Raw genomic sequence first — 13,856 nt, 5'->3', positions numbered from 1 at the left:
ATGTTTACTACACATTTTACTATCTAAACATACATACATTCTTTAAAAACTTAGAGATGTTCTTACATAAGGTTTATATCAGCAGAGAGGCTCCAAAGAAAGATTTTTTTAAAAGCAAAAACTCCTCTACTTGGACGGGACATACTGAATATTAGTTGGGGAACTAATGAATTAATCACACTGTGGTGTACCTAATAAGAAGGGGCTGGATGCTGCTGCCAAGTTGAGTTTAATACAATAGATTTTACTAAGTAACAGCTTTTAAAAGATATAGCAAAAGCTAAACAGATTCACCAGAAGCGACCTCATTTTTACAGGGATGGTTAATCATTAATTTTGCTCTCAGCAAAGCACTTGTTAAACATGAATTTTTCTTTGAACACCCCAGGAAAAAGTTAATGGAAAGACAACATGCAAAATGTTTTTTAAATAGCACTAAGAGTTAATAGTTTAGAGATAAATAATGTATGTTTTAAAAACAATTAAATTATGTTTCTTTTACCTGCTAAAACAAGAACATATATTAAAAGAAATGCATAATTATTTTTAAAAAATGACAAGTTAGAAACTGGTAGTACACACTACAGCAACTTAAAACCAAAACAGATATGACATGAGACAAGAAAGTACAGTCTTGTCTTTGTACTGCCTCCTTGCACAGGAGTAACATACAACAGACCTGTAAGTTTAAATCCTGCATGAAGTTAATGATTTTGCAATTTGCAATATACATTTCTTTAATTGACAGTAAAGTGGCTTCAAAAAATACATATATAGTGTCTGAGTATAACACTAATATATGTGCAATTTAAATCCAACTGGTAATGCAGCCAACCAATAGAAAAGCGCAAGCCCCATTGTTCACATCAAGAAGAATATTAATAAGATGACAAATGGATATAACGACCCCTTAACTACAAATAAGACTGCTGTGCCACTGCATCAAAATAGGACAAAGGGCTTCAAAAGCAATGAAATTCTAATGTACTCTAAGTGTCTATTCTACCGGGGAGACATTGTAAGTACAATTAGCATCCTGACTCTATCAACTTGCAGTAATAGAATATGCTACAGTTACAGAAATTTCGTTGACAAATCTACACAGTGCTCACTTTGAATTTTTTTCTTCAAATTAATTTTTCTAAACTTCCAACATCATCAGAACATGAAAGTACATTTTCAGTTAAGTACCACTCACTCTTAGCTGGCAGGCAACCAATGCTGTAGTACTGCTTTTCTCTTTTTCTGGCTACAGTACATCTTGTTGACTACTCATGGGACGGAGATAGAAATTATAATCATATGTTTAGATGCAGTCTATTTCTGCATCCAAGTGCAGTTTTAAGCAACACTTCAGATTCATTATCTGAGTACAATCATTTCATAGGTCATGACCTCACTCATGCAAGATTAATCCTGCTCTATATTTATACTGGGATCTTTGATGTGACACATTCCTCATGTATTTAAGTTTCAAAATGAAGGAGTTATCAGTTATCAGTCACAAACTAAATGTTTGGCACAGTGCAGATACCAGGGTTAGCAGGGTCTCTCTATCCACAGACTTTTTTTTAAATACACCTCTACCCCGATATAACGTGACTCGATATAACACGAATTCAGCTATAACACGGTAAAGGAGTGCTTGGGGAGGAGGGGGCTGCATACTTTGGTGGATCAAAGCAAGTTCGATATAATGCGGTTTCACTTATAACACAGTAAGATTTTTTGGCTCCCGAGGACAGCATTATATCGAGGTAGAGGTGTAGCTGGAGTGGCTCTTTGAAGCTATTCTACTGCAATTAAAAGTCGGACCTGTGAATTTAGTTGTGCAAGATACACTGGTCAATATGCTACAATCAACTAATAGGTGACAACAAAACCCTCTAAAAATCAGGGGACATTTCCCACCAATGTGTTGGAGAAGTCAATTTGTATTTATTTTTTTAGGAAGATAGAGAAAAAGGATTAAAAAGTTATTTTCTCAATGAGATTCCTGTTTTACACTCTTCCTGAAGGATCCCATAAAATTTTGTTTGGGCTGATGAGTCAGGCCTAAGAGGTAGAAGACAATGCATAATGTTTTTGCTAGATTCTTTTGATTGCAGTCCAGAAAACTGGAATTTGGAAAAATCCCACACTATTAAAATATAGAAAGAAAAAAATAAGCATAACTACTTGATGAGCTACCAACCAAGCAAGTGTTTTGACAGCTCTAGACTGCTATCACCTATTCCCTTCTGCTTGTAACTAGATATATCCTATGTCCATTGTTCCTGTTGACTGGATTTTGAGAAAACAATACATTCTCTGAAAAAAAAAAGTCAGAGTGGCATAAAATCAGAACAGGCAACATAGATTTAAAGGCATTGTAACCATATGAGAAGTAAAGCTTCAAGGTCAGACACTCTGTAAACGAAGTCAGAAGATTGCAGCCCAAACTGATATATTTGGTTATAGGGCAGAAGATGAGCAGCTCAATTTACCAATTTAGGATGAATGCAAGAATCCCTCTTAAGGATTAATTCCATTGTTGGATGCCAAAATGCTACTGGAAAAAAGCCTTGTATTTTAGTAATCTTGCACATGGCAGACACACACACGAGCCTTAACAAAAAAAGTAAAGAGCTTCAAATAATCTGATTCCTAAGGACAGAGGGAAATATTCCAAAAATAAAACCCAAATGATAGTGTTTTAAATTCTAATGACAAACTCCAAATTAACTTCAATTTCATGGAGTTTCACCATTAAAAAAATCCCTGCCAAAAGTAGGCTCAGTAATCTTACAGTAGGTAGCATGGCTGAGAATTTTATGTCCATTTCTCAGGTTCCAAGCTGGGAGATAGGACTATGAAGACAGCAATTGGAACAGGCATGTACTGTTGTCATACTTTCTGTATCAGCCTCACAATAAATCATTCAAATACCTCCTTTAGATTCTTACAAGCAGAAAAGCTATCTCCACCTTGAATGCTGCATTAAGTTTGGAAACTTGTTACCAAATTAAAATAATCTATCAGGCTATTTAGGTAATTCAACTATTTACAAGGAATATATTTAGCTGTCTACAGGAAAAGCAGCTAAACCTTTAACTTTTATTCTCAATTTAAGTTTGGTATATGTATTGGTAATTCAAGCAAGCTAAATCAGATATGTGCTCTTATATGGATTCCAAAGAAATAGTATGCACTGTGCTTTAAGAACTTTTAATGGGTACATATTTCACTAGTTGTAAGTTTAGCCATACTTAACTGGCTTTTGGGTTTCAGGTTTTTTAAAAAACTACCAGAACAGAACACTCCATTCTGCACACAATTCTCCCCCTGGAGAGAGGATAAGTAAAAGAATAAGCTACACAACAGATGTTAGCCATGTCACTTAATATACTAACAGAAGGAGCATAGACACTACATCAATGAGGGAAGTAGAAGAACCTATATAGAACAGGATAGGACAAAAATGAACGCAGCTTGATTGTGTGGTCAGTCTATATTTAGATTTTTACGTAGCTAAAAACACAAATCTGATAAAGGATAAAGTGCCTCATTTACTACATCTTCTGTAACCCTGTTTGCAAAAATAGCAACCAATCACTGCTACACTGAATAAGAACAGATGGGGTGTAGCTTTAACCTGTTGCTATAAATTGGCTGGGCCAGAAATTAAAGAAAAGATTTAAGATGAAGTTTAATCAAAGCACTGAAGTCAGTTCAGAAACTTTATAGCGTAACATGAGGAGGAAAAGGAAATCTAAAACAACCCTCTGTTATGTGTGCTAGCAGAGAAGAAACAAATGAGAAACCACGTGACTTGCTAAAAATGAAGTCTGGCAGCAGATGCCATAAATTCGCAAAGGTGCAGCAACAACACCTACTTTAAGGTAATTTTGCTGCACCACTGAACAGAAGCTCCATGAACTGCTTCACTGAAGAGCTTACACGGTGAAGATGTGCAGGGGAAATGATAAAAGGGACTGGAGTTCTGTATCCATCAGTTAGCATTATTCCTGTGGTGAATTTTATTTTCCCTCCTAACCTTCAAGATTGGGGCAGGGAGATAGCTCAGTGGTTTGAGCATTGGCCTGCTAAACCCAGGGTTGAGAGTTCAATCCTTGAGGGGGCCCACTTAGGGATCTGGGGCAAAAATCTGTCTGGAGATTGGTCTTGCTTTGAGCAGGGAGTTAGACTAGATGATCTCCTGAGGTCCCTTCCTCCCCAGATATGATATGATTATATGATTTTTGGAGCCTGATTCCTTGATAACAAACCGACTAACTGGACTTCATTACTTTCATAGGATTTTGTGGCAACAGCACTACAGCATATAGATGACACAATCTCCGGGTATGTCTACACTCCCCACCGGATCGTCTAAACTAGCCGCGATAAATTGATCCCTGAGTGCTCTCCCATCGACGCCTGTACTCTACTGCCACGAGAGGTGCAGGTGGAGTCGACAGGGGAGCAGCAGCAGTCGACTCACCGCAGTGAAGACACCACGGTGAGTAGGTCTAAGTACGTTGACTTCAGCTACGTAGTTCACGTAGCTGAAGTTGCGTAACTTAGATCGATTCCCCCACCAGTGTAGACCAGGCCTCCTAAAGTGAGATGCAGGAGTAAAAAGCATTTGAACAAGTGCTGTTCACAGGAGCAAATGTTTATAGAAGCCAAACTAAGAGCAGCCCACCATACTGATATCACAACCAGGTAATCTTTTAGGCCATTTTGAGCAGATCCAAGCTTGGCATGCATGAAGTAATGCTACTAGTCTATTTTGCATAGGAAAGAGGAGCCCAAATCAAGCAGTAGTGCTGTGTGTAATAAAGAGTGGATTAAGTCCCCTGTTTAAGGGGTGTAATAGTACTGGCAGACTCCAAAGGGAGAGGCCATTCTTCATATCTAATCAATACAGTAAAATACAATCTTTCATGGACAACAATTCAGTATGGGTCACTGTTGTCTCCATTTTTCTTTATCTAACCCTTGTTTGAAAATATCTACTAGCTACTACAACTAGGAAGAATAAACTTAACTCTCTCCCTTCCCACTCCCAGATTAACATGTGCCTCTATAATCATATGCAATGGGTCTTGTAAATGATCCAACTTTTTCTTACATAAGGTGAAAAGTGCACAACTTGAAACTGGAATGCTATTGCAGAATCAGCAACATCTTGGCATAACATTCACAGCACATGAGCCAACATTTTGATGAAACGGATATACATACAGCTTTCAATCTCTTCACAGCATCTTCACAGACATGCATTCCTCTGGATTCATCCACTTCCACATGACCCAAGTACTGCAAGGAAAGAGAAAAAAGTTAGACTTCATGGCAGCCCTTCTGAATACTTACATGCTTACAAAAAGCCACTCACCTCCAACCCATACCAATCTAGATGAGATGCTTGACAGAAAAAAAAATACTGGGTGAGCTGAGACTCAGATTTGCATTCCTACTGTATACGGCACAGGAATTAGTGATCAGGTGCATAAGTGGCTTTGTGTCACTCAGGCCTATACTGGATAGCACTTTTAAGATGACCCAGCACCAAGAAGGCAAACATTTACTAACCTCAAACCATCTCAGAAAGACACTTGCACTCTGGTAAAGAGCCCTACCCCTTATGTTCTTCCTACTAGTGATTAGAGTACTTTAAGACCTCGTACTGCCACTGCAACATAATTAAAATGTTCAGAGATAGCACCCAATATGAGATGAGGCTTAAGTTTACTTCAATAACCAAATCTAAAAGTCTTAACCAGCAAAGAATGTGGGAATGCTGTATGATACTGTTAACACAGGTTACCATATCTTTTACTTCAGCAATCCATTCCCACCATTTAATATTTTATTGCAAGGTATCTTTAAAACTTTCAGTTGTAGAATTTTTTTGCATAACACAAGATAGAAGTCAGCCATTGAGCTACACGATCAGAAATTGAGGAGTTTACCATTTCACAGGGCATTAAGAAATGAAAGACATACATTCAACTCGGAGGAAATTTTATATTTAAAAACTAAATACTTTAAAATTTGTTAAACTGGACATTAAAATAATTCTAATCTAGTACTACAAGCTCCTCAAGATTTCTCCTTGCTGAAATACCACGCTCTAGATGTTGTGAACTATTAAAGATTTAACTTTAGAGTGATCCAAACAGTGTTGTCAACTCATGACATTTGGTGTTTTTAAAGCTCCAGCTCCTGAAGGCATCTGATTAGGCAGGAATCTCAGCTTTCATTAAAAAAAAAGTTATTAATCCTTATGGTTGAGGAGAATGTGGGAAAATGAATGAAAAATGCAACCCAAGAAATTCAAAAGCCAGAAGACAAAGAATACATTTTTTTAAATCTAGTTTTTATGCCAATCCCACACCCAACTTGAGATTTTTGATCGAGGCTTTGTCTCCACTAGTAACTTATTGTCGATATAACTATGTTGCTCAGGGATGTGGAAAATCCCTATCCCTAAGTGACAGTTCTACCAATCTAACCCCCGGTACAGATGGTGCTACGTCAACAGAAGTGCTTCTCCCATCGACATAGCTACTGCCTCTCAGGGAGGTGGATTACCTACACCAACAGGAGAAGCTCTCGTCAGCATAAGTAATGTCTTCACTGAAGCACTACAGCAGTGCAGCTGTGTCACTACAACCTTTTAAGTATAGACAATCCCTTACAGACGGCAATACTACAATTATGCTGCTCACTTGGCCTTTGTGGAAACTTATCCAAGAAGGGAGAAGTGCCCTGCATTCATAAAACTCCCTAACTAGAACAGGAAGTGTAATTACTGAAATATGATTATATTTCTTTAAAAATGCATTCAAATAGCAATTATAATACATTTTTAGTAGTTATAAATGCATGCTTCCAGGCACAGTTTTGTATTGCAGCTATATACAGACTGAGCTTCCAACTTAATCATGACTTGTTTGACAATAGTAAAAATGCCTGAGTCCTTCTATGCTTTGCTTTCATGTTTTCTACCACTGATGGAGCTGCAACAATGGAGAATTATGATCTGAATTTTGTAATTTGACTGACCAAACTGTGTTAAAAATAGGTTAGGGCATAATCAATCTTTATAAGCAAGATTAGAAACTATTTCAGTTCTATGTAGAAGTCAGCATAGCCAGGATCAAACGTATGCCAACATGGTATCAGCATTGAGTTAGTAAAACCACATCACATATCCATGGATTTTGGCCAATATATTATTTCCAAGGAAATGTCCAAACTGCACTTATGGATACAGAATAGTTCAAAAAAATCTTGGAACTATTTGTGCATCTCATTTACACTAGTGTAGGCAGAATGTTTCCATCTACATAGATCCAGCTAATTCAGTCCCTGTACTTGGCAACTTGCCCCTTGCTCAGAAAGAAGTTCAGTAGGATAAACATTGCCTCATGTCCCACTACAAAAAAGACAGCCATTTTCCAAAATGTTGCCAAACCTCTCCTTGAGAAGTGTCATGTTCTGATTTTCACCAGCTCTGTTGCTGCTGTTTTGAACATGAGTTTCAGCAGCAGTTTTCAACAGCACTTTCACATCAATGAATGGGACATTATTACATATCAACTATATCTGCCCACTCCACAAGAGCACAATCCAGACTTCATTCGACATCAGTCATCAATGAATTATAAAAAAAGATAAATCACACAGCTGTGCCTTCCCCAAAATGTACTGGGGAAGAGACAGAGAATGCACTTTTTCTACACTTGAACTTTGAGATCCTTGGATGAAAGACACAAAGTATATTATTTTCATCCTATCATTTTGACAGAAGCTAAAAGATAGCAGCTATTGACTTCAACGATGAATGTTACAAGTGAAATTAAAAAAAAAAAAAACATTCCTGCAGCCTTTGTTGTGCTCTACAGAACAAGATTTTTAAAAGAAACTGTCTACAAAGAACTTGCAACAATGTAGCTATTGTCTTGTTAGCTCAGCCTTGAAGAAAAACAGTTTCCAACTGAACAGTAGCAGCTGGTTCTCTCCATTCATTCATTTTTAGAAACCTTATTTCCAACTCTTAAAATGTGGCTTTCACCTCCAGCTCAGAGGAGAGGCATATGACTCCCATATTTAACCAATGCTAAAAACTACTTTACATATCACCTGATTTAGGCTATCATAAGGCTTCAATTTTGCTTCCAGAAACTTGGAAGGTACACCTTTACAATTCCCAGCATCGAGAGAGAGAGAGAGAACTTTAGATCTGAAAAACAAAGTTTACCTTCCTGTCTGATCTTACATTTGAAATGTTAACAGAAATGGCCAGATACACCTACTAATGAAGCAACAATTATGGTTCTGTAGACCTGTATTTCACATTCTGATGAAACAAACCAATTAGGTTCAGACAGGGGTTCTCAAACTGGGGGATGGGACCCCTCAGGGGGTCACGAGATTATTACATGGGGCGTCGCAAGCTCTCAGCCTCCATCTCAAACCCTGCTTTGCCTCCAGCATTTATAATGGTGTTAAATATATAAAAGTGTTTTTACTTTATAAGTGGGGGGGGGGATGTTCGCACTCAGAGGCTTGCTATGTGAAAGGGGTCACCAGTACAAAAGTTTGAGAACCACTGGGTTAAGACATGGTCTGTTCCCTACAATTTATGAAGGAAAGTTAATCTACAGAGTTCAGCATTGTGGGTGAAAGGCAACAGAATTCACTGAAGTTCTGTTGGCACTGCAGCAATATATTGTGTTAGAACCAACTAAATTCAGGGGGCCACACAAGAGTTTACAAAACTGGAAGAAGCCCAGTAGTCCTCTGCACAATCTTTCATTGTCCCCAAAAATGACCATTCTGGAAAACACTCAAAGGAGGGAGAAACATTCAGTTTAGATTGTCAAGTCCTTTGGCAGAGACTTGTTCTTCGTTACACAGCACAATAGGTCTGCATGGTATTTTACAGACATACAATGTTCCATTGACATTAAAAGCCTTCAGGAACTCAAATACAGTGTTGGTGGCAAAAGCTTAATGTGTTTTTGTACAAAACAGGTACATGTCTTCTTCATACCAAAGTCTACACAGGGTGAAAGATTTTTTTGATAGACAGAGAAGCAGCAAATTCATTGGTGAAAGGCAGTCATTGATACAAGGATCATGGCATCTCTAACCTCTCTGCAAAAACCTGGATTTTTTTCCAGTAGTATGTAAATAGTAAGAACACAGTATTGAACATATTTCCATTTTGCTTCCAGGGCAACCAAAACCAGGAATGAACGATACCACACTATCACCAACTTGCAGCCTTAAGATGCTCAGATTTCACTTTTACACCAGGATTTCACCCACAATGCCTTTATAGGAAGCTAAAATCCCTGTAGACAGAGCCCAGTTCAAACAGGATGTTGTGTATAATACAGGTTCCTAAGATGGTACCGTGACGGGTTAGATCACAAAAACCCCCTTGGGAACTGTCACTTTATGTGCTGAGACTACCTCTAAGCTCATTTTCCCAGGCAGCTTGGGACTTCAGAACCCTGCCTGGTTGTGCCAGACATGCTAGCCTGCTACAAACAGACCCAGGTCTGAACTACGTCCCCCAAACGCTGAAGGCTTAACTGAAAACAGATTAAGAAGTGCTCCTGTCTCCAGCACTCAGATACCCAACTCTTAATGGGGTCCAAACCCCAAATAAATCCATTTTACCTTGTATAAAGCTTATACGGGGTAAACTCAAATTGTTGACCTTCTATAACGCTAATAGAGAGATATGCACAACTGTTTGCGCCCCCCCCCAGGTATTAATATATACTCTGGGTTAATTAGTATCCATTTATTCAGGTCTGAATATTGGTGACATCACAGCAGAATTTTTGGAAGCCTTCACAATCCATCACTAATTTCCACCACTCAATAGATGACCTTCCAGTGATCTGCCAAACACCATCAATCCATCTCCTGGCTGTTTGTCCCATACTGCCATGACCCTCAACCTTGAGAAAGTAATGGAAGGAATAGTGATTCCATTCTCTACACTTAGTATGACCAAAGTATACACAGTTTGAGTCTGTCAATTTCCAACATCAACTACTTCTCTCCAATAATATTTCCTTGTCTTTTTTCCCACATCCAGAATATATGCAAGTCTTCACCAGCACCACATTTCAAAAACTTCAATTTTCTTTTTGTCAGCATTGCCGTCCCATGATTCCCATCCATAAATCACTAAGGGAAAGTCACAGGTTTGTAGATTTTGAGATGCCATTGTTTTTCCACACTTTAAGGAAAGCTATAGCTGAGTGAGTCCGCCCTAGTTTTCTAGTTTCTGAATTCTTTGGAACAGTCTCCTTGATTGGATATACACGAACTCGGATTATTAAAAATTAATTACTGCCTCTACAGCTTGTCCATTAATTGTGATGTCTGCTTGCATCCTGTTTGTGTCAGTCAGGTCAACACGCATGCACTCTCTTTTCAATCATATTCAGGAATAGTCCATATTCCTCACTAACTGTTTTTACACAGACTCCCATATTTGTTGCATTGCATTGGTGGTTGTAGAAAAGAGCATCGTTTCATCATGTTATCTGAGGTCAGTTAAGATATGTTCATCAATGGATATCCCAGTTCCTTCCACTCTGTCAAAACCTTTGAAGACTTGTCTCATAATAAATTCTGTGTCTATGGTAAAGGCGCCTGGGACAAAATCCACCCTTGTCTCTCATACAGCCCAGTGCAAAACCACTCACTGTGACCACTGCCATTCTCACCATGATCTCTTGGTGGTAGTGACTTCCAATATGAGGCTTTAAATCCTCATGTCTGCCAGCACCCTACAGAGATGCTTGTGTCAGACTGTATCACACTTTAAAGTAGTCAACGAAGCACATGATGAATGGGTGATTGTACTCTACGTTCTTCAGTGATTTGACTAGGGCTGTCAAACAATTAAAAAATAATTGCAATTAATCACGAGATTAAATAGTGGCAATTAATCGCACCAACAATAGAATACCATTTATTTAAATATTTGTGGATATTTTTCTACATTTTCAAATATATTGATTTCAATTACAACAAGAATACAAAGTGTATGCTGCTCACTTTATATTTTTGATTATAAATATTTGCACTATAAAAAAAAGTGGCCCGACAGGTCGCACCTTGCTGCACTCCCCGTGTCCTCCTTTGGATCCAGGGAACATCCCCTCTTAGACCATTGCTTTTTGTGCTTCTTCCTTGGCACCAGTGAAGGGGAACAGTGCAGAAAGACACATGCCACCAGAGGAGAACTCTGCACAGATGCCGAGGTACCTTGCACTGAGGCTGACTGGTTTGGCTCCGATGTTGGTTTGAGTGCAGCTTCCATCAGGATGAACCTTAGTCTAGCCTCTGTGTCCTTTTTGCAAATGAGACTTGAACTGGTGGCAGATCTGGCAACACCACATGAGCTTCCCCCAGACAGAAGGAATGCGGGTCACTCACCAGCATGGGCTTGCCATAGGAGAGACAGAGTTTGAAGCCTGGAGACCAGGGCATACCTGGCCCCAGGGGAAGAGGATGTCTCTCTAAACAAACGTGAAGGTCTAACTATTTACACTACTACCAAAAGAAAAACTGAAGGGAATGAAACTTGGAAAGAAAGCAAGAACAACAAGAACTGCTGATGAACGTCTTGCCGAGGCAAGATAAGCTGTTTTTACAGGCAGTAAGAAGGAACAGAGTGTGTTAGGCTGGCCAGGCCCCTTATAAGGGCACATGAGCGCACAGCAAGAGGGTGCTAGAGCCGGCCCAATGGATATCACTGAGAGAAAAATCTCTGGCGACTGTGCACACATCGCGCACGCCCCTAACATGGAATGGAAAATGAACAAGCACTTGAAGAACAGATCAGTTTCACTTGGGAAGTCCAACATCTAGGAAGGTAAAAATAATTTGGGTATAGAGAAGAAAACCACCAAGTCCTTATAAGATCTTATAAACTCTGCATGCTCCCAAGCACTTGACTCTTATGTGACATTCTGACATACCTAATTCAGCATAGGCTAACTTTAAAATATGATTTTCAACATATCAAGTGTTGCCAGCTCTCAAAATTTTATCGTGAGTTTCTATTCAGGTTTTTTTCTTCCCTTAAAGCCCTCAGCTCCTGGAATCTTGTGATGAGGCAAGAGTCTCAGCTTTCATTTAAGAAAGTAAGTTTCTAGCTCTCCTGGTTACAGAGAAAGGCTTGAAAGCATGACTCCAGGATAAGCTAAAGGCTCAAAAACCAAAAGGCCAATATAAAAAGAATCTCGGTTTTAAAAAGTAATGATTTTGGGGGGCCTGAACTCATGACTTTTGATGTTCGTGATACTGGATCTCATTCTGTGCACTAAAAATGTAATGACCTTTCATATAAACTCTCCATTTAAAATCTCAAATAAGGAGAAAACAGGAAGAGGGTTAAAATGGAAGTTGAAAGGAACACAGGAACATGAGGATAGTGGCTGATTTGCTACTGATGTCAAGCCCACTGGGGCCATATAAGTAAGGCTATGATTTAATCATGGGTATTTTTAGTAAAAGTCATGGACAGGTCACAGACTGAGTTTTTATTTCTTGCTTGTGACCTGTCCATGACTTATACCATAAATAAGTGACTGAATTTTAGGGTGGATGCGGGGGGGGGGGGGGGAGGAGAATTCCAGTGGGCCAGTGGTTGCCAGGGGGAGCCCTGGGGGGTCAGCAACTGCCCTGGGACCGCTGCTCGCGCAGTCCCCAAGGCCAGAAACCCATGGCTGCCAGAGCAGTGGCTGCAGAACTACTCCAACCATGGCCAGTGTGGCTGTACCTTAACCCCCTGACCCAGGCTCAGCCCAGAGCCCCCTCCCACACTGCAAACCCCTCTGCCACAGCCCAGAGCCCACACCCGCTCCTGAACCCCAATCCTTCCTTCATTCCTCCCTCCCTGTTTTAGGGATCACTGAGCATAAAGCAATAAAATTTCATCTCAGTCTCCCCCTAAACTGAGGGCTAGTTAAAATGCTAAAGAAAAAAATTTACTCTGAAAATTCTGATATATTAATGATACAAATGTAATTAGAAAATGTGTAAGTTGTCATCAACACTATGTGGAAAATCAAATATTGATGGAAAGCCTAAGTCATTTGACACTAGCAGTATAGGATCCAATGTCAGAATGTAAATCCATTCTGCTCTCACTTTTATACAAAAGTTGCACAAGTTTTGCACGTTTCTTTCACTTGGACCTTGCTGGTGAATATATCCTGTATTCCATTTGAAGACTCTAGAATCTGAACACTTCCCTATGATTGCTCTTGGAGTAAGAGCAACCAAAAGCCTTCTTAGGTGTGTTAAAATCAGAAACGAGTCTCACCACAGAAAAGGATATAGTAAAAACGATGGATTAAACCCAGATATATCAGGCTGCTGAGCATTCTAGATTTACAAGTAGGAAATCACTTATTACTGTCCTGTTTGACACATGCAATTGGATAAAAGCACTAAGAACTTGTAAAAATCTGATATGTTTAGTTATGTAGGGAGGGAAATGACCTAATTTTTCTGATATAAATTTCACAGACAAGTTACTCCAAAGTGCAATTTTATGAATAAAAACTACTTACCCAGAAAGACCTTAGAAAAGGCATTTCAGACAGAGGAAAAAAAGCCATAATGTTGAATACTTTAGTCATTGAAACAGAAAACAGCTGCAAATCCTGTGAGGTAACGTCTGCAGCATGAAAGCCTGTTTTTAAATGTGCATATGTAAATTAATTTCACATTTTGTAACGGATATAAGTTTATGGAGTATGTATACAAGAATACATTTGATCAATTCTATCACTAAATTAGAGGGTTTTTGGTTTTTTTTTAAA

General features: G+C 39.0%; 1 protein-coding gene across 9 annotated transcripts in view; it reads right to left on the bottom strand.

The window, feature by feature from the left end:
- The window catches only part of NUMB (NUMB endocytic adaptor protein), a 121,721-nt gene that overhangs the window by 30,231 nt on the left and 77,634 nt on the right, over positions 1-13,856 (bottom strand). For all 9 annotated transcript variants that reach the window (XM_045013458.1, XM_045013461.1, XM_045013459.1 and 6 more), the window contains one exon: positions 5,230-5,304. In XM_045013458.1, coding sequence (XP_044869393.1) covers positions 5,230-5,304 — 75 coding nt within the window. The remainder of the gene's footprint in view (positions 1-5,229; positions 5,305-13,856) is intronic.

This window comes from Mauremys mutica, chromosome 4 (assembly GCF_020497125.1).
Source record: "Mauremys mutica isolate MM-2020 ecotype Southern chromosome 4, ASM2049712v1, whole genome shotgun sequence".
Lineage (NCBI taxonomy): Eukaryota > Metazoa > Chordata > Testudines > Geoemydidae > Mauremys > Mauremys mutica.
Note: the sequence above shows the minus strand (reverse complement) of the source record. Positions and strands in the feature narration are given on the sequence as shown.